This window comes from Urtica dioica, chromosome 10 (assembly GCF_054948205.1).
Source record: "Urtica dioica subsp. dioica isolate 48M chromosome 10, U.dioica_male_clone48M_v1_H2, whole genome shotgun sequence".
In the NCBI taxonomy this organism is placed as follows: Eukaryota; Viridiplantae; Streptophyta; class Magnoliopsida; order Rosales; family Urticaceae; genus Urtica; species Urtica dioica.
In genome coordinates, this window is record NC_142765.1 from 23,411,749 (window position 1) to 23,439,748 (window position 28,000).

The 28,000-nt window shown below is 36.3% G+C and overlaps 5 protein-coding genes across 6 annotated transcripts; 3 read left to right on the forward strand and 2 right to left on the reverse strand.

Annotated features, from left to right (window-relative positions):
* Window positions 1-537: 537 nt before the first annotated feature.
* On the forward strand, window positions 538-5,000 carry LOC149384199 (uncharacterized). Of its 2 annotated transcripts, none has more exons than XM_089629517.1 (10): window positions 538-733; window positions 816-997; window positions 1,079-1,143; window positions 1,217-1,257; window positions 1,348-1,436; window positions 1,538-1,651; window positions 2,187-2,264; window positions 2,903-2,968; window positions 4,374-4,451; window positions 4,729-5,000. In XM_089629517.1, the coding sequence occupies exons 1-10, from the start codon at window positions 610-612 to the stop codon at window positions 4,834-4,836; spliced, it is 945 nt and encodes a 314-aa protein (XP_089485643.1). In that variant the 5' UTR covers window positions 538-609; the 3' UTR covers window positions 4,837-5,000. The 2 variants fall into 2 exon arrangements, with proteins under 2 accessions (XP_089485643.1, XP_089485644.1); XM_089629518.1 differs by having other exon boundaries at window positions 626-733; window positions 853-997.
* Window positions 5,001-9,775: 4,775 nt separating this feature from the next.
* EB1A (microtubule end binding protein EB1A) lies at window positions 9,776-12,177 on the forward strand. The gene is made up of 8 exons (XM_089629488.1): window positions 9,776-10,227; window positions 10,353-10,421; window positions 10,575-10,661; window positions 10,916-11,022; window positions 11,125-11,255; window positions 11,376-11,452; window positions 11,574-11,687; window positions 11,772-12,177. Exons 1-8 carry the CDS (start codon window positions 10,120-10,122, stop codon window positions 11,910-11,912), a joined length of 834 nt encoding a protein of 277 aa, XP_089485614.1. The 5' UTR covers window positions 9,776-10,119; the 3' UTR covers window positions 11,913-12,177.
* A 2,153-nt stretch (window positions 12,178-14,330) lies between these two features.
* Window positions 14,331-15,830, reverse strand: HVA22A (HVA22 homolog A). Its single transcript, XM_089629492.1, has 5 exons — window positions 15,603-15,830; window positions 15,469-15,495; window positions 15,245-15,367; window positions 14,707-14,950; window positions 14,331-14,596 (listed from the first exon to the last, which is right to left on the reverse strand). Exons 1-5 carry the CDS (start codon window positions 15,662-15,664, stop codon window positions 14,537-14,539), a joined length of 516 nt encoding a protein of 171 aa, XP_089485618.1. The 5' UTR covers window positions 15,665-15,830; the 3' UTR covers window positions 14,331-14,536.
* Window positions 15,831-20,019: 4,189 nt separating this feature from the next.
* Window positions 20,020-21,343, reverse strand: PYE (basic helix-loop-helix (bHLH) DNA-binding superfamily protein). The gene is made up of 4 exons (XM_089628978.1): window positions 21,068-21,343; window positions 20,857-20,975; window positions 20,605-20,732; window positions 20,020-20,451 (listed from the first exon to the last, which is right to left on the reverse strand). The coding sequence occupies exons 1-4, from the start codon at window positions 21,130-21,132 to the stop codon at window positions 20,092-20,094; spliced, it is 672 nt and encodes a 223-aa protein (XP_089485104.1). The 5' UTR covers window positions 21,133-21,343; the 3' UTR covers window positions 20,020-20,091.
* A 2,412-nt stretch (window positions 21,344-23,755) lies between these two features.
* LOC149384203 (N-terminal nucleophile aminohydrolases (Ntn hydrolases) superfamily protein) lies at window positions 23,756-27,779 on the forward strand. The gene is made up of 11 exons (XM_089629538.1): window positions 23,756-23,986; window positions 24,173-24,223; window positions 24,509-24,629; window positions 25,107-25,191; window positions 25,358-25,439; window positions 25,660-25,786; window positions 26,128-26,267; window positions 26,340-26,503; window positions 26,656-26,776; window positions 26,853-26,957; window positions 27,368-27,779. Exons 1-11 carry the CDS (start codon window positions 23,831-23,833, stop codon window positions 27,458-27,460), a joined length of 1,245 nt encoding a protein of 414 aa, XP_089485664.1. The 5' UTR covers window positions 23,756-23,830; the 3' UTR covers window positions 27,461-27,779.
* Window positions 27,780-28,000: the final 221 nt, after the last annotated feature.

Consider the following 28,000-nt stretch of genomic DNA (forward strand, 5'->3'; position numbering starts at 1 on the left):
TTATTGTTTATATAATTAATGTTGATAGATTCTTGTTGATGGGTTTATTTATCTCCGCAGTAATTATTTATCATGCGGGTAATGATTATTTAGAGCATCTTTAATGGTAAACAAATATCATATTTGCTTAACTTGCCACATAAGCAATTTAAGTTACAACTAATTTAAGCAAATTTGTTTTTTATTGGTAAACTAAATCACTCTCCTAGCTTAACTTTATCCCACATGTCAATAATTAATATTTTATTATTATTTTCTATTCAATTCCCACTTATTAAATAAAAAAACATAAAAATTGGTCCATTTAATTTGCTAAGCTAGTAGCTTAGTTAAACTAATATGTAAAGTGCAAAATAATGATAAACAACTAGCTTACAACTTTTGTTAATTGCTAGCAAGTCCTCACAATTGTTAATCTACAAGCTATTAAAGATGCTCTTATATGAAATATTAGAAGATGCTATTAGAACTAGAAGTATGGGGTTTAATTTAATGTGGAATTTAAGTATAGAATTAGAGTAGGTGGTATTTTAATCCGTGTGTTTTACACCAACTTAAAATTAAATTCCCTTAATTGTAAAAAAAAAAAAAAAAAAAAAATCCCTGGCAATGGCGGTGAGTCGAGTCCAGAGCCGAAAGCTGACAAGCGTGGCAGTCTTTTGGCTGATCTCCGCCACAGTTTTTTTTCTTCTCCTTCGAATGGCTCTCTTCAACTCCGATACTTCAGCTTCAGGTAACTCCGTCTCTTTCCTTTTCCCGTTTTGGTTGCCGAGAAAACTGAAACGCAATTCTCTGCGACCGTCGCGGTTTGGCAGCAAACACTACGCCGTATTTCTCTCCTTCCGATCGCAGATCGAAGCTCTACGACTCAATGGCCGTCGATTTGCACCGTCGCGGACCAGCCTTCCTCAGCCCACGCGGCCAGACTTCTCAGTCGCTCTCGCTTTCCGACATTTTCACTCTCAACCAGGACGGCTCTGTATCGCCGGTGCTCAAGGTATTCCGCTTGATTTCGACGGGAAATTTCGACCACGAAGTACTCCGATTCCGATCACCGATTGATGTTTTTTTTTCACAGGCATCGAATCCGGCTGTACGCGCGAATGTGTTGTATCTCAGCCCAGAGTACTCAATCCCGATATCGTACGTCGAAATAATTTCGTTGTGGTGACTTTGATGATGCTTATTACATGTGTTTATGCTTGAATTATTGCAGGGAAGCCGTGAAACGCATATTCGGTCCATACTTCGAGAAATGTAAGCTTTACCTCATCGGTGTTTTCTTCTAAACTCTGTAATGTTATTTGTTTTTCAAGGTTTTTATGGATTTGTTCTTATCATTATCAGCAATCTGGTTTCAGAACTCAAGCATGTACCATTTCAGCATGTTTCACGCCTCACATCATATCACACCTGTCCCCGCTGATGAACACGAGGTCGTAGATCATGTTCTCGAGTTTCTCTTTTTTTTTTCGCAGATTTTTTTTTATTCTCTAACTCGTTTAGACTGCGTCGAAACCCTTGTTTGTTTTGGCAGATCGAAATCGAGGTAGATTCTGTTAAAAGTGCTTCCAAGGAACTGTGTCCATTGAAGATCGTGTTGGATAGGGTTGTCCTGACTTCTACCGGTGTGCTTCTTGGATGCTGGCAGGTCACCTTTTACCGTAACTTGTGTAATTTTCTTCCCATTTCGTATTTACTATTGGGAAATGATGTTCTCTTAATCAAATCGCGCACCATGGTACTATTAGTCATCTTGTTCTGTGATATCGTGTCTCAGTTATTGTGCATATGTTTCAGTTTTGTGTATCTGGGCCATCAAAATTAACTGTCAAACAATTCCTCTCTTTATTCTCTCAAAATCAACCATCAGCTGGCATTATTTTGTAATAACCATTGGACACGCAAAAGTTTTTGCATTTGTTTGTACCTTAAGTATGCATAAAACATAAATTTTAATTTTCTTAATATATGTCAGTATTCATGTAAATGTATTATGCTAAGCAATCATCACTGATTCTAGATTGTAATCTTTTGCATTACCTGGAAAGACGTTCTTTCAAGCTTCAAGGGTATAACGGAACAAACCCTTTGAACAAATTTTCCATCACGAATGAGTGTAGTGGAACCGTATTCTTTTTTTTTTTTTTTTTTATATTGCATGTAATGGTTATTGCAACTTTTAGGTGGTTTCTGGAACTGATCCAATAACGATTCGTGCTAAACTGAGGAATGCACTTCCACATGCACCAGAAAAACAACTTGTAAGACCTTGTCAAAACATTATTTTATTTACTTATTTACCTTCTTTTTTTTAGTAGAGTAGCTATCTGTTCTATGGCTTATTAGTTGAACCACCAACGACTCACACTTTTCAATTCATATAAATGTATTGAATGTTTGAGGCATTTTTTCCAAAATGTCACTAAGACTTTATTTTGCACCTTGGTTTATGGCAAGTATATAGTGCACCAAGGAGTTCATTTTTGTACTCTTATTTAATCTTGCGGTTAGTGGATATCTCTTTTGTTATAATTTTTGGGACCATCACCCGCTTAGAGTTGGCTCCCCAACAATCATTGATAATATTATGTTACTGAAATTTAAATTGGAGATATGCGCACCTTTCATGTGACTTAATATTAATAAAGATATTGCTGGAGAATTTACTTGGTCTCCCATCAAGTGGAGTCCGTTAATTTGACATGTTCGGCCCCGTTTTGATGTGATGGTGGTTTTGGTGCTTTTTGATATTGTTTTGGTAGATAAAGTGATTGACTCGTATCCTCTAGCTGCATCTAAAAGTTCTGAGATGTTTTCTAACTTTATAATTTTCTGCCTCTTATTTTATGTTTCTTATGCATATTTCATTATCTTCAGTTTTGTTGTATCTATTGTGCAGTATGATGAAGCAATACTTCACACTTCTTTTGCAAGGCTACTTGGCCCCCCTAAAACTTCATCCAAGGTAAGATTTTTCTCTCGTTGTTAGTCTGACGTTTATGATGATCCTTGCTTTGTGATGTATGATGTATAATGTATAATGAAGATACCGTCTTTGAAGAATTTCAATTATTGTCACTCATGACCATAACTTGTAATAGTTATGGTAAAAAAAAAAATATGGCATGCCACAGAAGCTTTTTAATCTTTGACGTGGCGCGCTGTTTGTGGCTCGAAATGATTTTCATCCTTTTTACGATTTCTAATGTGATCCCTTTCTCGTTTTTCATATTTTTCTCTCTTACTTAACTTTCTTTTTTCCTGGAATCTTCGAGCCGCCATACCGACCGGAATCGATTGGATGGTCCCCGACCTCTCTTGTTTTCCTTGTCCAATTCCCTACCTCTTTTTTTTTCTTCTCTTTTTGTGTTTTTTTTTTCTTATCCCGTTTCCCCTCTTCCGAAATCTTCCAGCTAACAAATCTTCCTCCAATTCTCTCCCTTTGTTTTGATGTTTTTTATTGTTCTTTTAGTTTGGATAAAATACTAAACACTTTTTTTTTTTTTTACCAATGGGGGATAAAGGACGAGCTCGGAAATTGATACGGCTCAGAAAGATGAGATTAGAATTGAATTTACTGGTGGGAGAAATTAGGTGTATTCACACAGAGTTTTGATCCATTGACATGGATCCATCTGGTTTATCAATATTAAAGGCCGGGGCCTTTTCGGTTCAATAACGTTTGGCTAGATTCAACAGAGTTTAGATCTCTTATTAAGAAGGCATGGGCCGAGATATCTGAGCCAGGATGGGCAGGTTTCTCTTTTCTGGCTAAGCTGAAAGTCCTTAAAAAGTAAAATTTCCGGACCTTTAGTCTTTCGCAATAAAATTTCTTAGCTTAACTTGTTCTTCATCAGTCTTTGAACGAAACTGGAACCCGTTAAATCAAGTTTACACAAAGCAAAGAAACCGTTTGTCCTACCAAATTATGCATTGTGCTCAATTGGATGTTGAAGTTCTGAAAGAGCCGACTACCGAATAATTGTCAGTGTTTTGGTTAATGAAGAATATGGTGATGAGTAGATAGGTGAACCAGATATTGACCAAAATAATGGAGAAGTTGATGAGGAAAATCTTGCATTTGATGTTGATGAAACAGCTTTTGAAGATGGATAGAAATTGGATTTCTAATTCCAAGGATCATAATTCATTACAATCCATTAATCCTTGATTCTTGATATGAATTTAATCATGGTTATAAGCCTGCAAACTTGTGCTAGACTCGGCTCTAGACTTTATTATTAGTTATTCATCATGTCTGTATTGCTTAATCCCTATAGCCACCTCGAGGGTTTGTTTTTGTCCTCCAAAACCTTGGTTCAGTAGGGTTTTCCCATTATACATGATAGTTGTTTATCTTGATGTTCCAGGAGATGAATAATCCGGATATTATCCAGCTCTTCCATGAACTAGTTACACGCCTGAACAAAGAATTGACTGGTTTCTTGGTAAGATGTTCTTTCTCAACAATCTCCGTACTTTGTGGTAGACAGTAAAAAAAAAAAAATTATTTGATTGAATTAGGTAATTACCTGAGTGTGTAATCATCTATTACTGCTGAAATTATAAAAATCACATTATCACTGTTCGCATTCAAATATTATCGGCCTGTATTCTTTTTAAAAAAATTTTTTTGCTTACTCGTGTTTAATGCTTGCTTTTAAACCTTGAAACCCGGTAATCCTTGCGCAAAATTCAGCGTTAGCTATGGTTAATGTTGTTCAGGCTGTGGTTTCTGAGCTCTGGTATGTTGAGGAATATGATTTGTTAGCCCTAGCATTGAACGGAAGAATGAAGGCTCGCAAATTTCAACTTGGCTGCTCCACAAACTAGAGCTCACGGTCACACGAACTATTTCATTCCTTGCATAGTTTTTTACGTTAAATGTAATTTTGCTGTAATCCCTGATCTTAATGTTTTCTTTTCATTTATGTATAAACATCACTTATGTACATAATACCAAATTAGTTATTCCATTTGTGCGGTTAGTGCTTCAAGGAATTAATAACCAAATCAGCATAACGTCTCAACGTTCTTTAAACCGTGTTAGAGTTTAGATATTAGTGCATATAATACTGGCTTTTCATATTTAATGGAAGTTATAAACCTTTAGTAAAATATGTACTAATAAGAGTGATTACGAAACTTAATCCAATTCCAACGGGTCGGCTGTACAGTATATCAGATAAATTCAACACCCTGAGTCTCAACCAAGGTTTTAAATATCGGCGATATATAGGGATATATCGCCGATATATAGGTTTTTTTGAAGTCTCGGTAAAAAATCATCAATAATCGTTATCGTTTTATAAAATATCCATAAAATATCGGTGATATATCGGTATATCCCTATATATCCGTGAAAAATCACCGGACGATGAAGGATTGTTATGCCATATCGCCGATATCAGCCGATATATCTCTGGTATGAGTATAAAGTTCGGATATTGTTGAATTTTTTTTTTCATTTTTACATCGATTTAACTCTAGTTTTGTTGAAATTTTTTGCATATTTGAGATTAGTACTTGATTATTTTTTAGATCCCCAACTTTTTTTAAATTTCCGACGAGTTTTTCAATTTTCCGACGACCCGCCACCCATTTTGACGGCGGCCGGAGAATTTTCCGGCGAGTTGAAAATTTTCAGAATCTTTATAAAGGTTAGTGTAGAAATTATGATATTCCAACGTGTGAATTGGAATTTATGATTGTGGACGGGAATATGTGATATTGAAATTAGGATAGATAAATTGGAATTGTCATGAACTTTGTAGTATTTGATTTTGTATTTTCATAATTTGGATTCCATGATATATATATATATATATATATATATATATTTATATATATATATATATATATATATATATTTGGTTATTTAAAAATATCTACTTGTTATAGGATTTATGTCGATATATCCGTCGGTAATCGATATATCATCGATATATCACCGATATCATCGGTAGTCGGTATTGAAATTGTTATAGAATATCCGTCGATATATCCGTCGATACTCGATATATCCGTAAAATCAGAACCTCGGTATGGGTATCGGTATCGATATTTTAAACATTGGTCTCAACGTTATAAAATATCTGGAAGTTTTGAAAAATCTTCAGTTGAAGTACAAATTCGAAACTCAATTTGGAAATGTAAACATTAGCAGTTCAATTGTATGTATAATTAGTTGGAAATATTCAGACAAAAATGTAAACAATATGGGTGTTTTCTAATTCCGAGTATCTAATGGATAGTTATAAAAGTAGGAAACATAAAGTTGAGGAGTCTAATTTCTTCTTGTTATAATCTTTTACTACGCTCAATCGAAGTTACCCACTCTTCACCTAACAAATTAGAGAAAAGTTGACAATGAGCCTAGATATAATAATAAAGTCGGGCTTCCGGTCCTAAGGCACTGTTGGAACAGTTACATGGATTTCTACTATATTAAGAACATGGCAAGTATGAGGGAATATTATAAAAAAACAAATTGTATCTTCGCAAACAAATTCATAGTAACACTTTCTAAAACCCCTAAAAACAAAGCATGAGGTGATTTACATTGTATTTCAGCAATTTTATGCAAGAATTTCATATTTGTGAAACTCACAAGTCAACGAGACTAAGTTATAGCACCGACCATCGGGTTATCAACACACCATTTAGGATCTTGTTCACTGACAAATCAAATGCTATGAAGCGTCTTAAGAAGTTGTGCCTTCACCCATTTGTGACATTGAAACTTTGATTATTTAAACGGGTTTTCGCTCTATGCTTTTAAACCACATTGGTCTCATTCAACCTCTGCATTAATATATCTAGGAAAAACTCTAGAGTCCCAACTTTTATCTCACAAAACCTAACATAAAAAAAGTTTGTCCTCACTAAGATTCAATTAAGCAACTAATCCTTAGATTGATGATGTGTACTTTGAACTAACTTAGAAGAGATGGCTTGCAAGCCCGTACTCCAGCTTCCAGGACCATAAGAGTTAATATCTAGAGTCTAGACACATACTTACTAGAGAGAATAGTCATAGTACAAAGAATAGTCGTACTACACATAATAGTCACACTATAGACAGAGTAGTCTTTTTTTTTTTTTTGATCGAATATAGACAGAGTAGTCTTTTTTTTTTTTTGATCGAATATAGACAGAGTAGTCTTACAAGATATAAGTGTCATCTTACATCTCCTTTGTGGACGTAAACTAATACTTTTGTTGTGTCAGAGTATGGCCAAGCTCGGCCGAGAAGCCTCGTTGATTTGGTCCATCCTCGGCCATAAAGCCACTAAGCCCCACCGATCGGGCTCGTTCCAACAAAGAATATGCTCACGATCGATACGTCCGTGAAACATACTCTAGGAAAAAAAAGTTGTAAAAAGTAGATATAGCAACTTTGATATTTTGAACCAAAATATATCAAACAATGTTTTAGACACTTCTACTAGTAACTGTAAACATGTAAGTATGCATTTGTCATAGACTGGACTTATAAGTCTATAAATAACAACAATTGTAGATATATAGGTCTACAGTTATTAGTAGAAGCGTCTAAAAATATAATTTGACTTATTTAGATCCACAGTATCAAAGTTCTACTAATTGAGGTAATTTCCCTAAATCTTTATAGATACTTGTTGCCGTATGCATAATTAAATTTTGTGTTTGATAAAATTAGTAAAAATAATAAAATATAGATATGAAGACAACTATTCATTTTAAGATATGAATAAATTATTATCTATACTTAATCTAAATATATACTTTTAAGATATTTTAGGTCTATTAAAAATATTGATTGTAAAAGAATAATTGTTGTTTTCAGTGAGATAAAAAAATTTATTTGATAAAGAATATAGGGGTAAGGACAACTACAATTAAAATTAGAAAAAGAATAAATCTCATTTTTACCCTCTGGACTCGTACCTCAGTTACATTTCGCCCTCTGAACTCGAAAATGTTGCAAAACTCAACTCACAACTCAAACACGTGTTACAAGGCCACACTTCCGTCAATATTTGGACGTTAAGTTTCACGTTTTGATGATGTATCAATATTTAAAATGGTATAATAGTATTTTCTATTATTCTAAATACTTTTAAGATTTAAATATTGTTATCAGTTATATTAATTGTTATTAAATAATTAAATATTTCTATTATTCTCTCTCTCTCTCTCTCTCTCTCTCTCTCTCATTTCTTCTTCTTTTCTTCTTCGCAATTTTTTTCTTTCCTGCGATTGAGAAGGAGAGCGAGAGAGTCTCGGTGAAATTAAGGAAGAAGAGCTCGGAAGCGATCCAAGACGACCCGATCGCCGACCCCTCGTCCACGCGACCCAGCCAACCCCCGAACACCTATTCTTCAGCGCGAAACTTGGACGAGCCGACCCTGCTCGACCCTCACCCGCGAACGCGACCCAGCCAACCACCGAGACTCATCACTGGACGCACGCTCTGACCGAGATGAACAACCACCATCGCGAGCCACCGAGACGCCGGACCAGGAATGAACACCGAAAAGAAAGCGCAAAAACAACCAAGGTAGCCCACTGATCCCCTTCTTCTATTCCCAGAATTTAAGAATCAAAATCTAGGAATTTTGGATTTTATGGTTGAATTGGGGGTTTTTCATGGATTGAGGTTTTAATTCCGAATTGATGAGTGGGTGTTGCTCGCTGAGTGTTTTGATGATGGGTTTCGATGATGATTCTGAATTGTTTGGTTGATTGAGTTGTTTGTTGATTTTGTCTCTCGTCTCCTCTGTGTGGACCGATTTTGTGACTTGCGTTGAGCTTGTTTGGCCGAAAATTGGTTATGATATATGTTGTTGTTATGAATGCTTGGGCTTACTGAGTTGTTTGGGTGATGATTCACGTTGGCCATTTCGTGTTCTTAGGCTTTTGTTTCTTTTGGATTTGGCTGAAACTTGTGAGTGTGCTTTTGGTTGATATGAAAATACAACCCACACTGAAATAAAACACAACTCACGCGAATCAGGAAAGAAAAAAATGCAGAGAAGAAAAGAAGAAGAAAGGAGAGAGAGAGAGAGAGGAGAGAGGGAAAATAATAGAAATATTTAATTATTTAATAACAATTAATATATCTGATAACAATATTTAAATCTTAAAAGTATTTAGAATAATAGAAAATACTATTATACCCTTTTAAATCTTGCCACGTCATCAAAACGTGAAACTTAACGTCCAAATACTGACGGAAGTGAGGACTTGTAACACGTGTTTTTGTGAGTTGAGTTTTGCAACATTTTCGAATCCAGAGGTCGAAATGTAACTGAGGTACAAGTTCATTGAGTAAAAATGAGATTTATTCTTAGAAAAAACAACCGGTCTTAAAAAAAGCTGTTAAAAAAAAGTAAATTCAAAATTATACTACAAATTAATTCAATGCTCCCTGCAAAAAAAAAAAAAAAAAATCAATAATACGAGTATTTATCTAGGAATACATGAACAATGGGTACACATAACCTTTTATTTATCAAGAAATACACGAAAGCTGACTGACAACCCAAAATTTATTTAAAAAAATTGCATAGAAAGCAACAGTTACCGAAACTTTCATTAGACAAGTAACAATTTTTATTGCAAAAAAAAAAAAAAAAAAAATTGGATTGAAAATGAAATTGACAGATACCGACTGGCTATACCTATAACTATAAGCCTCCAAAAATGGGTTCGGTTTCGTTTTGAAACAATAAAATAACAAACTATTTAATTATAAATATATTAAATAAAACCTATTAAATAGAGTGATCTGCCTCAGTGGCAACCAGCCCAGACATACTATTCATTCCTTCCTTCATTTCATTTCCTTCTCTGTTTCCGTTTCTTTTCTTTTTTTTTATATCCCCTCCGATTGGATATCCCAAACCCACTTTTTCATTCCTTAAAAAACCCGTTCGAAACCCATTTTTTCTGATCTCCTTTGGCTTCCAATTCAACAAAATTAGCGAAGAATCTCTGCTTCTCTCTCAACGGAAGCAGAAAAAAGAGTCTTACGATTCGCCATTGTTCACCGACAATCTTGGCTTCTTAGGAAAATCCTGAGGAGAAATAAAAGAAGAACTCTCTCTCTTCTTCTGCGAGAATTGGGGGAAAATGGCGACGAACATAGGGATGATGGACAGCGCGTACTTCGTCGGTCGGAACGAGATTCTCACGTGGATCAACAATCGCCTTCAGCTTAATCTCTCTCGCGTCGAAGAGGTTTTCTGTTTATTTATCGCCTTGTAAACATTCCATATTGTTTAATTTTTGTTTGAGCGTGTATCGGAATCAACGAAGTTCGGATCAGATTGTGTCTAATTCCAGTGTTTGAATCAACGCGTCAGGCTGCTTCTGGTGCCGTACAGTGTCAGATGATCGACATGACTTACCCAGGCGTTGTTCCGATGCACAAAGTGACAACCCTCACTCACACTCGTGATTTTGTTATATATATATATATATATATATATATATATATATATATTATATGTCTGTGTCTGTGTGGCGTTCTATGAATGTCTGTGTCTGTGTGTGTTCTCTTCATTGACGATTGATTGTATTTGCAGGTCAATTTTGATGCCAAGACTGAGTACGATATGATCCAGAACTATAAGGTGCTACAAGAAGTTTTCAACAAGCTGAAAATCGATAAGGTGCGACTAGTAGAATTGAGTTCGTTGATTTTGTCATATCATGTAGACGTATGCCATTAATTTTTTTGAATTCGAGATCGAAATCTGATTTGTATGTAAACAATGCGATTCCGTTGAATGTTGAGTTGGTTCATACAAGAAGGATTTAAATTCTCAGCTGTTATTTCACTTTTTTTCCCTTTTTTTTGTGTGTGATAAATTCATGATGTTTGGTTGAACTATTTTGTTTTGTTTCAATTTTTTTTTCCATGAAGCACATTGAGGTCAACAGGCTCGTCAAAGGGAGACCCCTTGACAACTTGGAGTTTCTGCAGTGGTTGAAACGCTATTGCGACTCGATTAATGGTGGCATTATGAACGAGTAAGATAAAGTTCTTTACACGTGACAGAGTGTGTGTTTAGTCTTTGTGTTATATAAATCTTTTTGTAATTTTCCTTGTTCTATGTGTTTATGTGCTTCAAGGAATTATAATCCTGTTGAGAGACGAGGCAAGGTTGGGAAGGAACGGAATACAAAGGGCTCCCAAAAGAACTCGAAATCCCTGCAGACAAATAATACCGGCTACGGAGAAGCTGCTGGTCTCAGAACTTCTGGTCTGTTTCAACCCCATTTTTTATTATTTATTTGTTTATTCATTTGTCTTTTTTTTTCACGTCGTAAATACTACACGCTTTAAAACTTCTGGTTTGAGTCCTGATGTTTTGTTTCGGTAGGACCAAAGCAAGGGAAGGCTGTTCCAGCATCAGCTGCTGCTGATTCTTCCGCTGAGATTCTAGCTTTATCCAACGAGGTGTTTTATTTTATTTTCTTACTAGTTACTTATTGTTGGCACATACTGCTCTTACTGTTTCTACTCCTGGATAGTTCGAGAGGAGTTTTAACGTGTTCTCTTAATGCCTTTTTTTTAACAGATTACTGATCTCAAGCTCTCTGTTGATGTTCTGGAAAAGGAACGAGATTTTTACTTTGACAAACTAAGAGACATAGAAATACTCTGCCAGTCTCCTGAGTTGGAAAACGTCCCAGTAAGAATTCTTGAGAAATACTCTCATACCATTAATTTATTAAGATAATTGCTTAAAAAAAATCTTTTTTTATAATCCACATAGATGGCCGTAGCTGTGAAAAAGATATTGTACGCCGTTGACGCAAAAGAATCAGCTTTATCGGAGGCTCAGGAATACATTCAGGAAACGATGAAAGCCTCGGATGAACCCGAAACAGAAACGGAAACAGAAAATGAACATTGACTCGTTTCTCGGACGCGAAAAGAAGGGTTATTCTGGTTATCTCTCAACTTCGATCCACAACTCTTGAAAAGCTTCTTTGATGTATCTTTTTCTTGTTTTTGTATGTGACTCTTCTGGGTAGATGATGATGTTGATTGACAATCAAATCTTACCTGCAAAAAGTGCAAAGCCTACTAATTAATGGGGCTTCTTGAACCCTATTTGAAATTGGATTCTGATTACTGAGCAGTATTGGGTTTGTTTGTAGCTAGGATTACCTTTCTTTCTTTCTCGTTTAATTTTTTTAATAAATAATTTTAGCTTAAACATCAACATCAATCATAATCCACAAAACATACTTTGTGCATTTTCTCATATAAGTTTGTGTCAAGCTTTAGCCTCACTCAAGTACCTTTTGAAAGAAAAAAAGGTGTAAACTGTGAGTGACTGATGATTGGCATTTTCATCTTTTTACAAAAAAAAAAAAAAAAAAAAAAAAAAAAAAGATGATTAGGATATTCTGTTTATCTATATCCGTTAGATATTTTTATAATAATTATGTTTAAAGTGTTGGTTCGTACTGTTGGTAATTGTGTGTACTTAATTTACTTTGTCTTATAGCATTGACTTGCAATCATAGTATTTTTTGCATTTGAGCCAAGCTTTAAAGCCTCACTCAAAGTCCATGTTTGGAAATTAGAAATAAATAGTGGAACTATGACTTGGTGGTGGTTATGTTGTGTGTATATGTCTGATTATGTATAAAGTCGCCGTATAATAGTACTGATTTTGGTTTAGTCAAATTATTGTCATATAGTGTTGACTAGCAAACCAAGATGTGCTAGTTTAGTGAAGCAGATTATTATTATCAAATATTTCAAATGTAACATGTCGACATGTGTCCGAGTGCCACGTAGCATATATTGTATGCCATATATTAAAAAAAATGTATTTGTCATATTGTTGACTTGAGTCCTCCATGATAGTCCAAATAATGGCACAACATTTTTTTTTTTTGGAGGAAAGAAATCTTTACAAAGTAGTACCCTCAAGGGCCTGGGCTCAGATCAGCTGTTAAAGCATCTAAAATGCAATTAGGAGGAGATAAATACCATGAACATACAAATCTGATTTTAAAAGCATATTGAGCTAGCTCGTGGGATACTTCATTGCCAACACGTTTAACAAAACTGAAATGGACATGAGAGCGAGAAGATTTTGACTCGGCCATGATTCAGTGAAAATTTCGTAGTCCATTTTCTGAAATAATGAGGTCATATCAAGTCGATGATTCCCGTGGATGTGCTTATTCGTGTGATTCCACATTCCCCGCAATAATACAGTAAGTAAGAATATGGATATTCTTGAGGAGGCATCGAGAAAAATGTCGAGCAAGTGGCGGTGCGGTTTAGTCGCTCTGAGCTCTTCAAATGGGTCAAAACCCCATCCCACAAAATAGACAAGGTGGTGAAGTGGAACACTACTCTAAGCGAACTTCCCGAGGGTTATGAACACTCTCCATTGCAGTGTAATAGCCGCTCCGAGATACTGTAAATGCCCTTCTTCTCGAAATGCCAAATCAGCGTATCGCTTTCCTCTTGGACGTGGGTCTAGCCAAGAAGATTTTATCGGCTTCAAAAGGTAGAAAGGAGGCTCGGAACCCGAATCAAGGATCAAATCAAAGCACCAACTTTTGAGTCGGAGTTTAGCCGATAAGGAGATTTGGATTTCAAATGTAGAGGCTTGATCCCACATCAAACTCTGCCAAACATTCGAGCAACCTGATTTGATTTTGTCTTCAAGAATGGACCCACCGTTGTAGTATTTTTCCAATGATTACCTTTGCCGCAAGAGATTTCAAGGATCGAGCAAGTCCCAGCACTTGCTTTGCAGGAGATTTCAGCCGGCAGAAACTCTCCCACGAGTGTCGACGTAACTTTTTTATTTTCTCACAGAAAATCTCATCACAAATATCGATCACATTACTAAGTCACACAAAGTTACTAGCTCAAGGTTATTGAAAAACCTATCAAAATTTCAGAAAAAATTCCTTTATATTACTAAACACACAACACCCAGTCTCATTTCGAACCACAAATTTCAAATCATAGATTTCAAAATCACATGAAATTCCATATGGAATTCAGCAAATTTGTTTAAACGACTTCTAAAGACGAAATTTTACTTTAGATTTACTCGATGAATAAATAAGAATTGCCTACAAAATTTTCCAAAACCCTGCGGAATGTTAGACAATGTATACGAATTTCACAAACTTTATCGTAGCAAGTTTTAATTTTTTTTTCTTTCCCTTTCGAAAGATAATGTGAGCAGTCTGAATTCGAGTGCAAAAGAGACCCAAAAGCACTTGGCCATTTGATGATTCCCACTATATAGCACGGCTAAGTTCTCAAAAATAAAGAAAGACTACCTACAACACAAAGGCAAAACCAAGATAACTACATATAATAAACATTTCCATCCACAAACACAGAAAAAAGAAACATGGCATAGCCTTTCTCAGGCATCAAGGGAAGAAAATACTATACTTATATATGTGCCTTAAAAAGGAGTAATCCACTACTAATAGACAAGCTTTTACGCAGTTATTTTCTTTTTCCTCTCAATAATTACAATAACAAGACTCAGTAGCTGTAGCCTTGCTCGAAGCCCGACGTCCTGTCATTCATCCGTGACTTATCGGCCTGCAAAATCAAAACACAACACAATCCAAAACCAAGATATCCCATTAAGACTTGTTAATGTCATTCATGAGAATCTGAGGCAACCAAAACTAAGAGAGAAGATCTTGTACCCGCTTGTGGATGATCTTTTCGAAGGCTTCGGAACCGTTCTCGGCAATGTACTTCTCCGCGGCGGTCAGAATATCGTCCGGCTTGTCCTTCTTCCCCGGGACGTACCAGATGTTGACGGTCTGCGTTCGCGGGTTCACGAACATGGGACGAACAAAGTGGTCGTAAACATACGCCGCGCCGCTGAAGTAGGGGATTACTAACCAGCACGTGAGAATGAGCTTCGCGTATGACCAGATTGGAACCCTGTCATTCATAGAGACCAATGGGTTAATTACATAAATCAGATGGTCTCAGTCAGATTTTGAGCACGAAAAAAGTCATGCCAGAAAAATGGGTTTTCTAACTAGCCTATGCTCAATGGATTCAGAGACGCCCTTAAGATTATTATTATTATTATTATTTTTTTTTTTTAGTTTGTAGTCTTGTTCTTCTAAAAATTCAAGTGAAGAACATACATGTTCATATCATAGAATCAATTGTAATATTACATTTATGATATAAAATTAAAAGGGGGAGGTAAATAGTATTTTTTTATACCACTCAAGAAGCTTGGCAAAAGTGAGCTCAAAGAGAGTGATCAGAGAATTAAGCACCCAATAAGTAAGCCATTGCTGGTCATCAACAGGGGATTTGGTCTCAATTGCTCTGATTGAAGCATACCTGGTCCCAAAACAAATAATCCACTATAATTTCAGTTTCAATTTCTTCTTTTTTTACAACAAATAAATAAATGAAAATCAGCGTTATATCAAAGCACTTACAGAGGATAAACAAGACTGACCACAGGCCTGCAAAACGAACAAAGTAAAATGGATGTAGTCACAGACAATGAAACCGCTCAAGAAACAAAGTTGAAATATATTATTAAAAAAAAAAAAAAAACCGATAAAAATACCCAGCAAGAATATCGAAGTTCTTGAGAAGCACTTTTAGGAAACTCCCAGCCCCAGATCCCATTTATCTCCGTTTAATTAGTCTCTCAAATCCTCTTATTCTGCTAAGGATCTCAAGCTCGCCTTTAGGGTTTGCCCGGAAAGAGAGAGTGGGAGAGAGAGTGTGTGTGTGTAAAGTAAAGATTATAAAAAGGCAGAAGCGAACCGACTAAACAAAACAAATGTCGGAAAGCTAAGTGGTACAGGGTGTTCCTACCGCAAGGGTACATCATTTTCTATTTTTAAATTTTTTATTTTTTTTTTACCCGGTTTATGTGGGTTAGTTGAAAAATATTTAAGTTTATAAAGATAATAATAATAACAATCAATAGGATAATTGGAACTCTTTTTCAAATTATCCACTTTCCATCCACTAAGAGGACATTTTTGGCGGTACTGTTAACGTAGTCTTTCAATTACTAATCTCTTTAAGAGTTTTCTTAATACTCGACTTCACGATTGCTCCATGAACCACGTGCTAAGATGCTTCCATGTACTAATGGAGTTGGGTGATTTCGATACCATTTCTGATGGAAAAAACTCAGGCACATAATTTCTCGACCGGCTCCATGTCATAACTTATTTATTCAACATTCTAAACGTTTTCGAAATTGGATGTTCTAGCACTCGAGTCGTGAATGGGATTGGCACCTCTTTCTATCACGTTCCTTGATTTGTCGCCTTGTAGTGTGTTTTGTTAGGGCTCACCCCATTTTATGTACCTGATTCTTTGTAAATGGTATTGGTCGTCTTTGGCCTATTTATTAGGAATATTGTCCCGTAGAAGATGATGATTACTAAATAAGATAAAAAGTTACTTTATTAGCATCATATGATTAGTGAGTTGAGATCTGATAACATTCAGAATCAATAACAACTATCATCCATAGTCTTTGTATCAAACTGAATCGCATGCTGGGCATCCGAGATCGGGCGGTGAACTAAAACTTGGTCGATGACTGATATGCGCCTGGAAAGCCTTATCTAAAGTCATATATGTGGAACATGAGTGAGGGTTGATCACTCAGTGGGAGCATTATACACTTGCAGAAGGTGTACGACCTGAACATGTTTTGGTTTGGATAAATGCGTCGTTTAAGGACCGTTACGATGCACTAGCCGAGGTCGTTTATGATGGTCACAGTGACGCTTGATCTAATATCCTGAAGTAATCATGGACTTTTAGATCATGTTACCGGCTTCTTTGACTCACCACGTTAAATGCTAGTTAGACGCTAATCAAATAGGTGTCTTGGGAAGTCGGGACATGATTGTAGAAGAAAGTGTTTTACAGATACGAAATCCAGCCTTCGTGAAAGAAGGTTAATGTTCTCTCACCTAATGGTTGATTCCAGAACCGATTGATTGTGCACACTTCCGAAGTTGGCTTACATTCGGTTGAATCTTTCGCTGGGGAAGCAACGATGCTTAGGGCTTATATGTAACGAGAAATGTATAACAAAACAAATTGACCTATCTCGATACGGGTAAAACCTGGAGGGTCATGATCACGTACTGACTAAATCAGTGGACACTCGTTACGATGAGTAAATATAATTCTAGTATCAAAGTTGGGTTCACTCTTGGATTACACGGTGGAGTATTGTAAGGGACTAGACAATTCGATTAGAAAAGAAAAAGGAATATTTTGTCTTTTATCGAGATTGTAAAGCTTCTACTACTAGGTCTATTGTCTTCGATTCGGCTTCGATAAAGGCGGATAAGAACGTTAATATGATAGTATGTATTATTATTATAATCTCACTTACTGTAATAGTGATTGACAGCAATTAATTCCAAAAATGGTATTTTGGGAATTAAATAAATATTTATAGTAAAGCAGTTTATTTGTTGCTAGATCAAGTAAATAAACTTTATATTTATTGTTGGACAAGTAAATATGTGTTAAATGAGTTTAAATCTATTGGGCTTTGAAAAAACAAAAATTTGGGCACTCCCTACCTGTGGTAGGCGATTTTTTAGACTGGTTGTCAATCAGTATTTTTTCTGTTTTTCTGTTCCTAAAATATAGGAGAATAAATATGAGATACGATGGTCTTATATTCTCTCCTAATATTTAGGCTAAATATAAGGAGAGTATTTATGAGAATATTTAGGAATATATACTTTCCTAAATTTTCTAAACAGCAAATATTTTATACTGTTGTATAAAATAAAATCCTAGATATAGATCTGACGGATGAGAGAAAAAATAGGATTCACATGTTTAGATCCAAGAGCTGAGATTTAATCCACTAGTGTGAACACAATAAAAGGAAATAATATCTTTTAGAATATTCTAGAATATTTTATAAAGATACATTTTAAACTGCTATAAATAGAGGGCTAATGAGAAGCAAATTTTAACCTGAATTGCCAAGTAATTTCGTGGCCTCTCTCCTTTGAGTGTGCCGACCTAATTCCTCTACTCATTCCCATCGGAATTGCTTCAATTTCATTCTTAGAAATAAGAGAAAAAGATCGGAAACAACTCATTTCCAGATCTGGTGAGATATAACGAAGCACACTCTTTTGTCTTATCTTCTTCGAAGATTACGTTTCGGAAGACTTTGGTGTCATCACATCGAGTCCTTGAAGGATGAGTTCCAGATCTGATCGTGTGGAGACTTGTACGTTCAAGATGAAGACGGATTGTGAAAGCTTTTGGTTCGTGAGCCAAAAACTATAAGTTTTCTTAAACTCGTCTTTCTCTGATATGGTTATTTGATGAAGTTTCTTATGTTTGATTAATTAAGTAATCTAAATCTTGTTTGATAACCATATTAATAATTAGCTCTTGTTAGTGTAATTATTATTATCCGCATTTAATTGGTTATTTAATGTGCAATAATCACCAGCATTATTCTTCTCAGACTTGCTATTTTCAGTCGACGGCTAGTAAATGTCAGTAGCCTTCTCCTTCTCTAGAAGACAGGCGTTATCATTTCTTTGATTTCATTATCTCATGGACATTAGGGGCTTTGGGTTGGAGTCTATGACTTTCTTCTTGCCCGTTGTTGAAGGCGCGTGATGACCAATTTGTTTTGCAACAAAATTGACCTCTGAGCTTTGAGTTGCTCCTCAAGCTCCTTGTTCGTCTTTGCCAATACGTTGAGGTGCACCAAAATCTCTTTGAGTTGCTCCGCGAGATTTGGGGGCAACATTATCTCGACCATTTCTACGGGGGTCAGTGGTAAAGTCATATTTGTGATGCTCGATTGATGAGTTTGAAGGTGTTTGTGAACATCCCATTTTCTTTTGTACGAGTTTGTTTTTTATAGTATGAATTTCTGAAATTTGTGGGTTGATTGGTAACTTTTGTTCAAGTGACCCTAGACAGCTCCTTAAGGGTAATCATCAAACACATGGTTGTGTTTGCTTATATTGTGTGATAATTACCAGGTCACGTGTCCTCAATTAGTCTTTAGGTTCATAATCACCGAGTCGTGAGACTTCGAGCAATTATTTTATCGCTTCATGGCCACATTCTCTCTGGCTTAACTAGTCATTTGGTCGTCTTACTTCTCCTTAATTCAAGGTTCTTCCTCGTCGAATTGCATCCTTACTTTATGGACTATTCCTTATTCTCTTTTCTCGAGTCATCAGCCTTACACAGCTTGAACTCTAGGTGGCTATTCCACTCTAAATACGTATAAAATCAATAGGATAACTTGCGGTGCTCTCATGGCATGCGAAAATCCGTGGCGAGCACTTACTCATTCTTAGCGACGAATCAATGGTAAGAACTTAACAAATAAGAAGAAAAAAAATATGCGATAGCGAACACCATGTCTAAGCTCCCAATACGTCAAAATTCGGCCACAAAATTCGTCAATTGCCGTACCTCATGAAGACAGAACTGCGCAGTGGTATCTACAATAATGTGTTTTAACCATTCCTTGAATCCATTTGATTAATTAATCACATGCTTCAATGATCCACTATTCCATTTTATTGCATACCTTGCTAACATAATTGATTTTTTTTTTTCTTTTCATTATTGATTTATAATAGTTCTTTGGCCATCAATGATGGAGAGTCTTAACTTCTTGCGACACCTCTTATGATCTTATCCTCTCTTAAAACTTATTTTCCCTTGATCTAATGTCACTCGAACTCAAGAACCCATTTCTCTTATTCCACTATTTCCTTCCATTGTTAAAAATTGACTACATAAACCACATAGGAATTATAAATTAGCCAACCTTTCGTAAATACTTTGTAAATAGCCAACTTGCATACGTGACAGCCTATTAACTACTTTTTTTTACATGTTTGACTGGATTAAATAAGTCTTTTATTAATCTGTTAATAAGTTAACTTGGCTATTTACAAGAAATTAACGACAAGCCTCGCGGTGCACTAACCTCCCCCCCCCAAAAAAAAAAAAAAATTACATAAAACAAGCCAAGCAATTGTACAACAGCCAAGTTCAAACAGCCTACAATATTCTCAAGCCCTATTGCTATCGCTCTCCGACGAATCGTTCCCTATCGTCGTCCTCCTCGGAGGCTCCCTCAGAAGCTGTGGCGGCCACGAATCTCTCGAGGTCGGGTACCGAGCGTGGGGCTTGCTCACATTCGACCCCATCATCGGTTTCGAGAGCTGATATTGTTCAAGACCCGACGAGCCAAGCGGCAAAATGAAGACCGCATGAGGCTGGCTCAGCCCCGCCGCCTGTTCCGGCGGCGGAGCATTAAGGTCCGGCGGATTCGAACCGCCCACGCTCGTCTCAATCTCGCCTCGCAGTTTTCCTATCTGGCTCTCCAGCGTCGAGTTCTCTTCTCTCAGCTCGTCCGTCTCCACCGTCACCTGATCAAAGTTTCAGAAACAGATTCTTGTATCAAAATATGTTTCTTAACAACGAGAACACAATCTAATCTGTGAAATCTAACTAGCTAGCCTAATGGCCAAAGATGTTAATGATAGATTTGAACAACGGCCATATTGAATATAGGTTCTTACATAATGAGATTCTGATAAAAGAGAGGTGTTTTCCTTTCTGAGGGACTCAATCTGCGTGAACAAGTCTTTGAGCAGCCGAGCCGCCTCGCACAACACCGAGGCCTTGCCATTGTTTGGCTGCTTCAGATCTTTTAACAAATCAAAATAATGTCACAATATAAGCATACAACAAAATCATCATAATTCTGAATGATGAAAATAAGGTTTTAAGATTCAGAGAGAGATAGAGAGAGAGAGAGAGAGAGAGCGAACCAAGAGCATTGGAGAGCTCGAGGAACAAGTCGTTCAATTGATCTCTCTTCTGTTTCTCCCTCTCGGCTTTGTGGATTCTTTTCGGAACTCTCTTCTGCTTCTTATTGCCATGGCAATCCCTAAAAACAACCAATAACGAAAATCAGGTTCAAATTCACAAAGAAATCGACCGAAGAAAAAGAGCTAACACTCTGAATGAATGAAGACTTACCGGTTCAAGGCCTCAATTACGACGTCGACATTGTCGCCCAATCGAACCGCCTCCTCGGAACCCATTACCAGTTTTCTAAAACGACAATGACCAATTCCGTTCAATCAAAATTGAATTGAATCAAATCAAAGAACTCGATCAGATCGTAGAAACTGTATGCAGCGAAGCTAAGGAGATTTTGGTGATGGTGGCGATGAGTTCAAAAGGATTGGGAATAAAAACGCGACCTTTATGTTTGTGTACTTGTATTGTGTACTACAATTTCAGCCGAAAAATGTTTATATTATTAATAAAAAAATATTTAATATATTTTTATGGCGAGATGAGATCATTGACGAAAATGGAGTGTGGCGAGAGAAAGTGGGCACGGAAGAGCGCGTGCTCTGCGTATGCCATCGGTGTGGATCGAGGCACGGCACGTGCGTAGGACACGTGACTGATTTCTTTTGTCGTTTCTTGGGTCTCTTTACTTTTGTGGTTTTTGTTTTTATTAGGCTCGTGCTTACGTGGCGGTGTGGGAGGGCGACATGTCTAGGACCCATCGTGATGGCTTCATTTTAGGATTATAGAAAAATTGTTTCGTTACGTGATTTAACTTTAAACGAAACTCAATTTAGAGTTTAATAATTTTTATATCATTTGACTTTCAATGTAAAGATTAGGAGTGGGTGGGTTTGGGAAAGTTGGAACTCTGACCGGTTTCCAATGTCAAAACTTCGTGGGATTTTTTTGTTTTGCTTTAAGATTGTATACGTGTATTTACTAGTAATAGAGCGTATTAAGAGTTTTCCTTTTTATTCGATATTGAACTTAATTTATTTAAGTTGATTTGTACAACTTTATTTAGTTTTGTTTATTACTTTTAATTTACACTTAAAATATATATAAATGACAAAATCAAAATGAATGGAGATCTTAAAAAAAATAACAGGTAAAATTCACTATTCTCCTTCCAGATCTTCAAATGAGAGTCTCTATTTATATACCTCATGAGAAGATGGTGAGTTCCGCTGATTTTGGGGGCTCGTCGTTATTGAATATGTCATCTCTTCTTAGCTCATGACGCATATATGGCACGATTCGAAATTGACGAAGCGGTAGAGTAGTGGTTGAGTGGTGCTTGATCTTCAAGATTCTAGGAACTCTTTGTAACAGTCCGCTGACGAGCTAACGAACCGAGACAGAGGGATAAGTTGACGAGTTGAACCAGAGAGTAGGCTGACGAGCTGAGCCGGAGAACTAAGTTGACGAGATGAGTCAGAATGACGAGCTGAGTCAGAGAGCTAAGCTGATGATCTGAGTCAGAGGACTAAGCTAACGAGATTAGACGAAGAGCTAAGCTGACGAGCTGAGACAGAGAGCTAAGCTGACGAGCTGAGCCGGATAGCTAAGCTTCCGAGTTGAGACGGAAAGCTAAGCTGACGAACTGAGACAGAGAGCTAAGCTGAAGAGCTGAGCCGGATAGCTAAGCTTCCGAGCTGAGACGGAGAGCTAAGCTAACGAGCTGAGACAGAGAGCTAAGCAGACGAGCTGAGCCGGATAGCTAAGCTTCCGAGCTGAGACGGAGAGCTAAGCTGACGAGCTGAGACGGAGAGCTAAGCTGATGAGCTGAGACGGAGAGCTAAGTTGACCAGCTGAGCTAATGAACTAAGCTGAAAATAGCTTAGCCCATTATGTGTCATGGGTTGGGACTCAAGATCAATCTATGAGCATGGACCAAACTGATCGATTTGGGCACAAACAAATTCGTATTAATGGATGACGAAGTCCAACATCAACAACAATGCGAAACAACTGAGCTATGACAATTATATTTCAAAAGTTGTTAATTTATATATATATATATATATATGTATTATGTATTATTAAGGTATCCTTATGTTTTATTTATAATAAATATGTATTTATGTAATTTAATTTTTATTTCATCCCGAGCCATTGGGGACCCGTGCACCCACTGGTCCTTTCAGACCCCATTTTTCGAACAAACAAAATGGCACCACAATATAAAATTCGAGCGAAAAAAAAAAACAATATACTAAAACCCCAATTTCAAACCATAACAGAATACAATAATATTACCGTAAATTGGGATTTTGTCAGGGATTTCTTCGCATGTCTCTTCGCAATAGATTTCTCTAGTGAATCATTCGATCTCTGTGTAGACTTCTTCATCTCCATATTTTTTTAGGGTTTCAATCACAAACAAAGTGACAAACATGATCCTTGAGTAGGATTCAAATTCATATGGTAGTTTATTGTATTACCCTTATATTACACATCACAGTGTACAAAACACATGATGAACATCACTGATATTAGACGAAAGGATATATACCGAAACAAATTATGAGTTTGGAGTGAAGATTTGACACGATTTAAAGTTCAAGGGGTATTTGTGAATCACATAAGAGTTCGGGGGAATTTTGTAATTATTCTTTTTTTTTATTATTACATACACTTAAATAGAAAAGTTGACATAGATGTTATGGATTAAAAAAACAAATTAAGTTAATTTGCAACCTAAACAACATAGTAGTTGTTTTTTACAATAAGTTAAGTGACAATTTAGCTCTTTAACTACACTATCTTATGATAAATAAATAAAAAAAAATAAACACACACGCACACACACACATTATGTACATCAAACCATGTTTAGAACTAATATTTAAAAAAAAAAAAAAAAAAAAAATTGTTGTCCTAGAAAGATAAAAGTGAGGGAAAAAGAAGAAGAAAGCGTGTTTTCAAAGCGCGGTTTGAATGGCGAACAACCAAATGGACGACGATGATCAAAACCTAAGTTTCTTCGTGGCGGTTCACGTTGGCGCCGGATTTCACGCGCCTTCCAACGAGAGAGCCCTCAGGTCTGCCATGAAACGAGCTTGCCTCGCCGCTTCTTCCCTTCTCCGCCGCAAGGTCTCTCTCTCTGCTAAGCATTCGATTGAAAATCTGATCGTACAATAAAAATAATGTTTGTAGAATTTATTGCCTGTACTAAAGTTTATTTATTAATTTAAATGTTGTTGTAATCCGAGCTTGTATATATAACGAACATTCGGAATTGTTGTAACATTATTATTGATCTAATCTCATGTGATTTAGAGTTCTGGTGGGTGTATTGATGCTGTCATGGCTGCCATTCAAGTCTTGGAGGTAAAAATCTTTGAAGACATCTTCTTTGGGGTATCCAAAGTAATTGATTTCAATGGTCGTTGCTGTAGTTTTTATTGCCTGATTTATGCATATTTATTTTTATTCACGATATGAATCCAAACCTATAATAGCTAAGAGATGCATAACCGAGTTCTGTATTTTGTTTAAGTCTGGTTGAGTTTGAATACACCGTTTTTCGTACGGTTTAGGCTGGTGAAAATAAATACTCTTCCTGATAAATTTTCTTAAGCAACGTGGAAGTAATTTTTGCAAGAAATAACACAGGATGATCCGAGCACAAATGCTGGCCGAGGCTCCAATTTGACCAAAGACGGTCACGTCGAGTGTGATGCCAGCATCATGAGCGGTGATACTGGAGCTTTTGGAGCGGTCGGGGCGGTACCAGGTAATCACGTCTCTTGAAGATAAATTCATTGTTTAGGGACACACACACACACACACACATATATATATATATATATATATATATATATATATATATATATATATATATATATATATATATATATAGGAAAATAGCCAACTTAAACTGACACTGCTAAATAGCCAACGTTTGGTAAATCTGAGGTAAATAGCCACTTTCAGACGTAAATCTTTAAGTAAATAGCCACTTTCATATACGAAACGTTGGCTATTTACCTAAGATTTATGTCTACAAGTGGCTATTTACCTAAGATTTACCAAACGTTGGCTATTTAGCAATGTCAAACGTTTAAGTTGGCTATTTTCCTAATTTTCTTATATTTATATATAATTTTGTTGTGACTTGAACTATGAGCCTCTTAGGTATAGACACAAAGGCGGAGTTGTATTGTATAGGGATATAACTTTTATTACTGTAATTGCTAATGTTTTAGACCAGGTGTCAAAAACGCTATCCAGATTGCAACTTTGTTGCTGAAAGAGCAAATGGCGGGATCGTCTTTGTTGGGCCTAATACCTCCTATGTATGCTTCCAACTTCCTGTAAATTAGTTTCTGTTTTCAATTGTACCATATAATATATTTCTTCATTTTCGTTTAATTTCGTGGTATGATCATGTGATGTTTGATTTCAAAGCTGGCTGAGATTATATTTTTTTTGTTTTGTTTATTTGTCTGTTTTGTTGCCCAGGTTCTTAGTTGGTGAAGGTGCAAGAGAATGGGCTAGGTCCAAGGGTATTGTTGTGCCAGTAACTACAAAAGAAGCCGATGAGGTCTCTCTTGAGTAGTTTTTCACAATGTTGTGAGCTGCTATTTTATTTCAATTTTTTTATATGCACAAGATTGATAGTGAATAACTGTTTGCCACTTTCAATCTTCTCAAAATAATCCATGGTATTTTGTGTTACCTGTTATGTTACGCACTTTGGTCTTCAAACCAGAGGCTGTTTCCCCTATTTTGCATTTATTGATCTTTCGTATTTTGAAAAGTAGTGGTTGGTGACTGAAAGGACAAAAGCACAGTGGAAAAAATACAACACAATGATGATTGATGCAACGGCCAAGTCATACTCTTCTCTTGAACGCGAATGCAGTCCCCGTGAAAGTGCTAAAACAAAAGGTATTTTAACCTTTTTTTAAATAGTAAACATATGAAAATTCTGTAACTGGGTTTTGTCTTTTGAGATGACTCCGTTTCAGATAAATATTCTATTTCACCTCTCATTGGAGACAGTACCTTGATGCCATGTTGACTTCAATATTATTTGATCGACTACCTATCTTATCCGAGACAGCTGTACAGATTGTTGATTCTCTATGACCATGATCCTACAATCGTTTTCTAATAATAATTTTCTGGTCTGTTGGTCAAAGGTGTAGCTAATGACCGATGATTGTTTGTTGTAGAATGAGTAGTTTTGTTTTTTTTGTTTTTGTTTTGATACTATTGTATTGTTTCAGAGAAAAAAGCTCAGTTATGTCAACCATCAACAATGGATATGCCTGAAGAAGATTGCATAATGGACACAGTGGGAGTTATTTGTGTCGATGCCCAAGGGAATGTAGTAACTGGGGCCTCTAGTGGTGGTATTGCTATGAAGGTTTGCCTTCTGTTATGTAGAACCAAATCATCTCTTTTAAATTATCAACATGTAATAAATAAATAAATACAGGTAAAAGGACGTGTTGGATTAGCAGCAACATATGGTTCAGGCTGTTGGGCATCCTCAAAAGGTCCATTCGGAGCTCCATTTATAGCGGGCTGTTGTGTGAGCGGTGCTGGTGAATACCTAATGAAAGGGTTTGCAGCTCGAGAGTGCTGTGTCTCTCTGTCGATGTACGTTTAGCTTCGCTAAGTTCTGACAAAAAAATAACGAAAACAAGTTTTGATATACGACACTCCCTTCAATAGAGAATATAAATGAACTTTTAGTCATATGTAAACATGTGATTTTTTTTATCTGAGTTATTTTTTCTTTTATTGATTAGTTCACAAGCTGGACCTGCCTCTGCGTCTAACAAAGTTTTACGGCCGTTTGTTCAAGAGAGCAATCGTAATGGTACTGATACAAGTGCGGGGATTTTACTTGTCCAAGCAGACACTTGTGAGGTAAATTCTTGAGTCGCTATCAACTCATCAATCATCTGTATGGTATGTTGTCTACTTGACAATGCGTTTTTTTTAGGCCCCGGGAGGTTCACTAAAGCTGAAAGCAGTGGAGATAGCAGCAGCTTATTCATCTTTATCTTTCGGAATAGGCTACTTTGGAAGTTCTATGGAGAGGCCTAAGGTATATAATTAAAATGTTTGATCTTTATTTTCTTTTCTTCCCTGGTCTCAATTCGTTGTTTTTTTCTTCTTCTTTTCCTTTGAAAAAGTTTTTTGATGGTTTTAAACGACACATACATACCCACTGAAATTCTCGTCTAGGGCATTGATTCTTAGATAAGGAAAAGGACTTGTAAGTCCGAGTGAGACAGAGGTCGTGGGCTCAAGTCCTGTGAGCTGAATAAAAATTGGAATCTGGTTTCGGGATGCTTTGGGTTCCAAAACTGAAAAAGGGTTTAAACTAATATTTTGAATAATCTGAATGCGTTTAAAATGTGTTTTCGCAATCCTCAACGAACTTTTAGTGTATTGATTTCTTGCAATATTGTTAGGGCCGTATAATATTTCGAAAACTGTTGTTTCCTTTTTCAGGTCTCGATTTTGAGGAGTAAAAATCAACAAAGTAAAACAGGAGTAGACCACTTCGAAGCACGAGTTGACCTTTCTGGCAAAAAACTACCTTGAACAAAATCCCTTCAACTTCGGACATTGACGAGATGCCAAGAAAGAGGCGATTATGGGTTCCAACTTCGGACAAGCTTGGCCATCATCCATGGATGTTTCACTTCTCGGTTTAAATTTTAAACGTGGTTGGACCAATAAGGTTATTTTAACAGCATACTATTTCCCTTGTGTAGTTCTAAGTGAATGTGATGTTGGTTTTGATGGTTAATATTTCAACATATTTCCTACTTGTAGAAACATCAAAATTAAAAAACCTTTTAGCTTTTGTCTTCTCTCACAATGAAGTGAATGATGAATGATATTGAGAAATTTAACTTCATGTGTGTGATAATGGGTGTAATTCAGTTTTTATGTCAAGAGTTGCTAAAAGTCTAAAAATGTATGTAATTTGACCAAAATAACCTTAATCCTAATAAAAACTCTTAACATTCTTCTACTTTTTAGTGTAAACATATTCTACTAATGCTCAAAACATATTCGCTAATTTTATGATGGAAAATCGCTGTTTCTCATAAATCAACAATATCCAAGTCATTTGGA

Coding starts and splice junctions, on each gene's coding strand:
- EB1A (XM_089629488.1), top strand. CDS start 10,120: ATGGCGACGAACATAGGGATGATGGACAGCGCGTACTTCGTCGGTCGG. Junction 10,662..10,915: donor ACAAGCTGAAAATCGATAAG/GTGCGACTAGTA, acceptor TTTTCCATGAAG/CACATTGAGGTCAACAGGCT. Junction 11,256..11,375: donor TGCTGGTCTCAGAACTTCTG/GTCTGTTTCAAC, acceptor TTGTTTCGGTAG/GACCAAAGCAAGGGAAGGCT.
- HVA22A (XM_089629492.1), bottom strand. CDS start 15,664: ATGGGATCTGGGGCTGGGAGTTTCCTAAAAGTGCTTCTCAAGAACTTC. Junction 15,496..15,602: donor AACTTCGATATTCTTGCTGG/GTATTTTTATCG, acceptor TTCGTTTTGCAG/GCCTGTGGTCAGTCTTGTTT. Junction 14,951..15,244: donor TTTGCCAAGCTTCTTGAGTG/GTATAAAAAAAT, acceptor TATGAATGACAG/GGTTCCAATCTGGTCATACG.
- PYE (XM_089628978.1), bottom strand. CDS start 21,132: ATGGGTTCCGAGGAGGCGGTTCGATTGGGCGACAATGTCGACGTCGTA. Junction 20,976..21,067: donor GTAATTGAGGCCTTGAACCG/GTAAGTCTTCAT, acceptor GGTTGTTTTTAG/GGATTGCCATGGCAATAAGA. Junction 20,452..20,604: donor TTTTATCAGAATCTCATTAT/GTAAGAACCTAT, acceptor AACTTTGATCAG/GTGACGGTGGAGACGGACGA.
- LOC149384199 (XM_089629517.1), top strand. CDS start 610: ATGGCGGTGAGTCGAGTCCAGAGCCGAAAGCTGACAAGCGTGGCAGTC. Junction 998..1,078: donor CTGTATCGCCGGTGCTCAAG/GTATTCCGCTTG, acceptor TTTTTTTCACAG/GCATCGAATCCGGCTGTACG. Junction 2,969..4,373: donor CCCCTAAAACTTCATCCAAG/GTAAGATTTTTC, acceptor TTGATGTTCCAG/GAGATGAATAATCCGGATAT.
- LOC149384203 (XM_089629538.1), top strand. CDS start 23,831: ATGGCGAACAACCAAATGGACGACGATGATCAAAACCTAAGTTTCTTC. Junction 25,787..26,127: donor TGAAAGTGCTAAAACAAAAG/GTATTTTAACCT, acceptor GTATTGTTTCAG/AGAAAAAAGCTCAGTTATGT. Junction 26,777..26,852: donor TCCAAGCAGACACTTGTGAG/GTAAATTCTTGA, acceptor CGTTTTTTTTAG/GCCCCGGGAGGTTCACTAAA.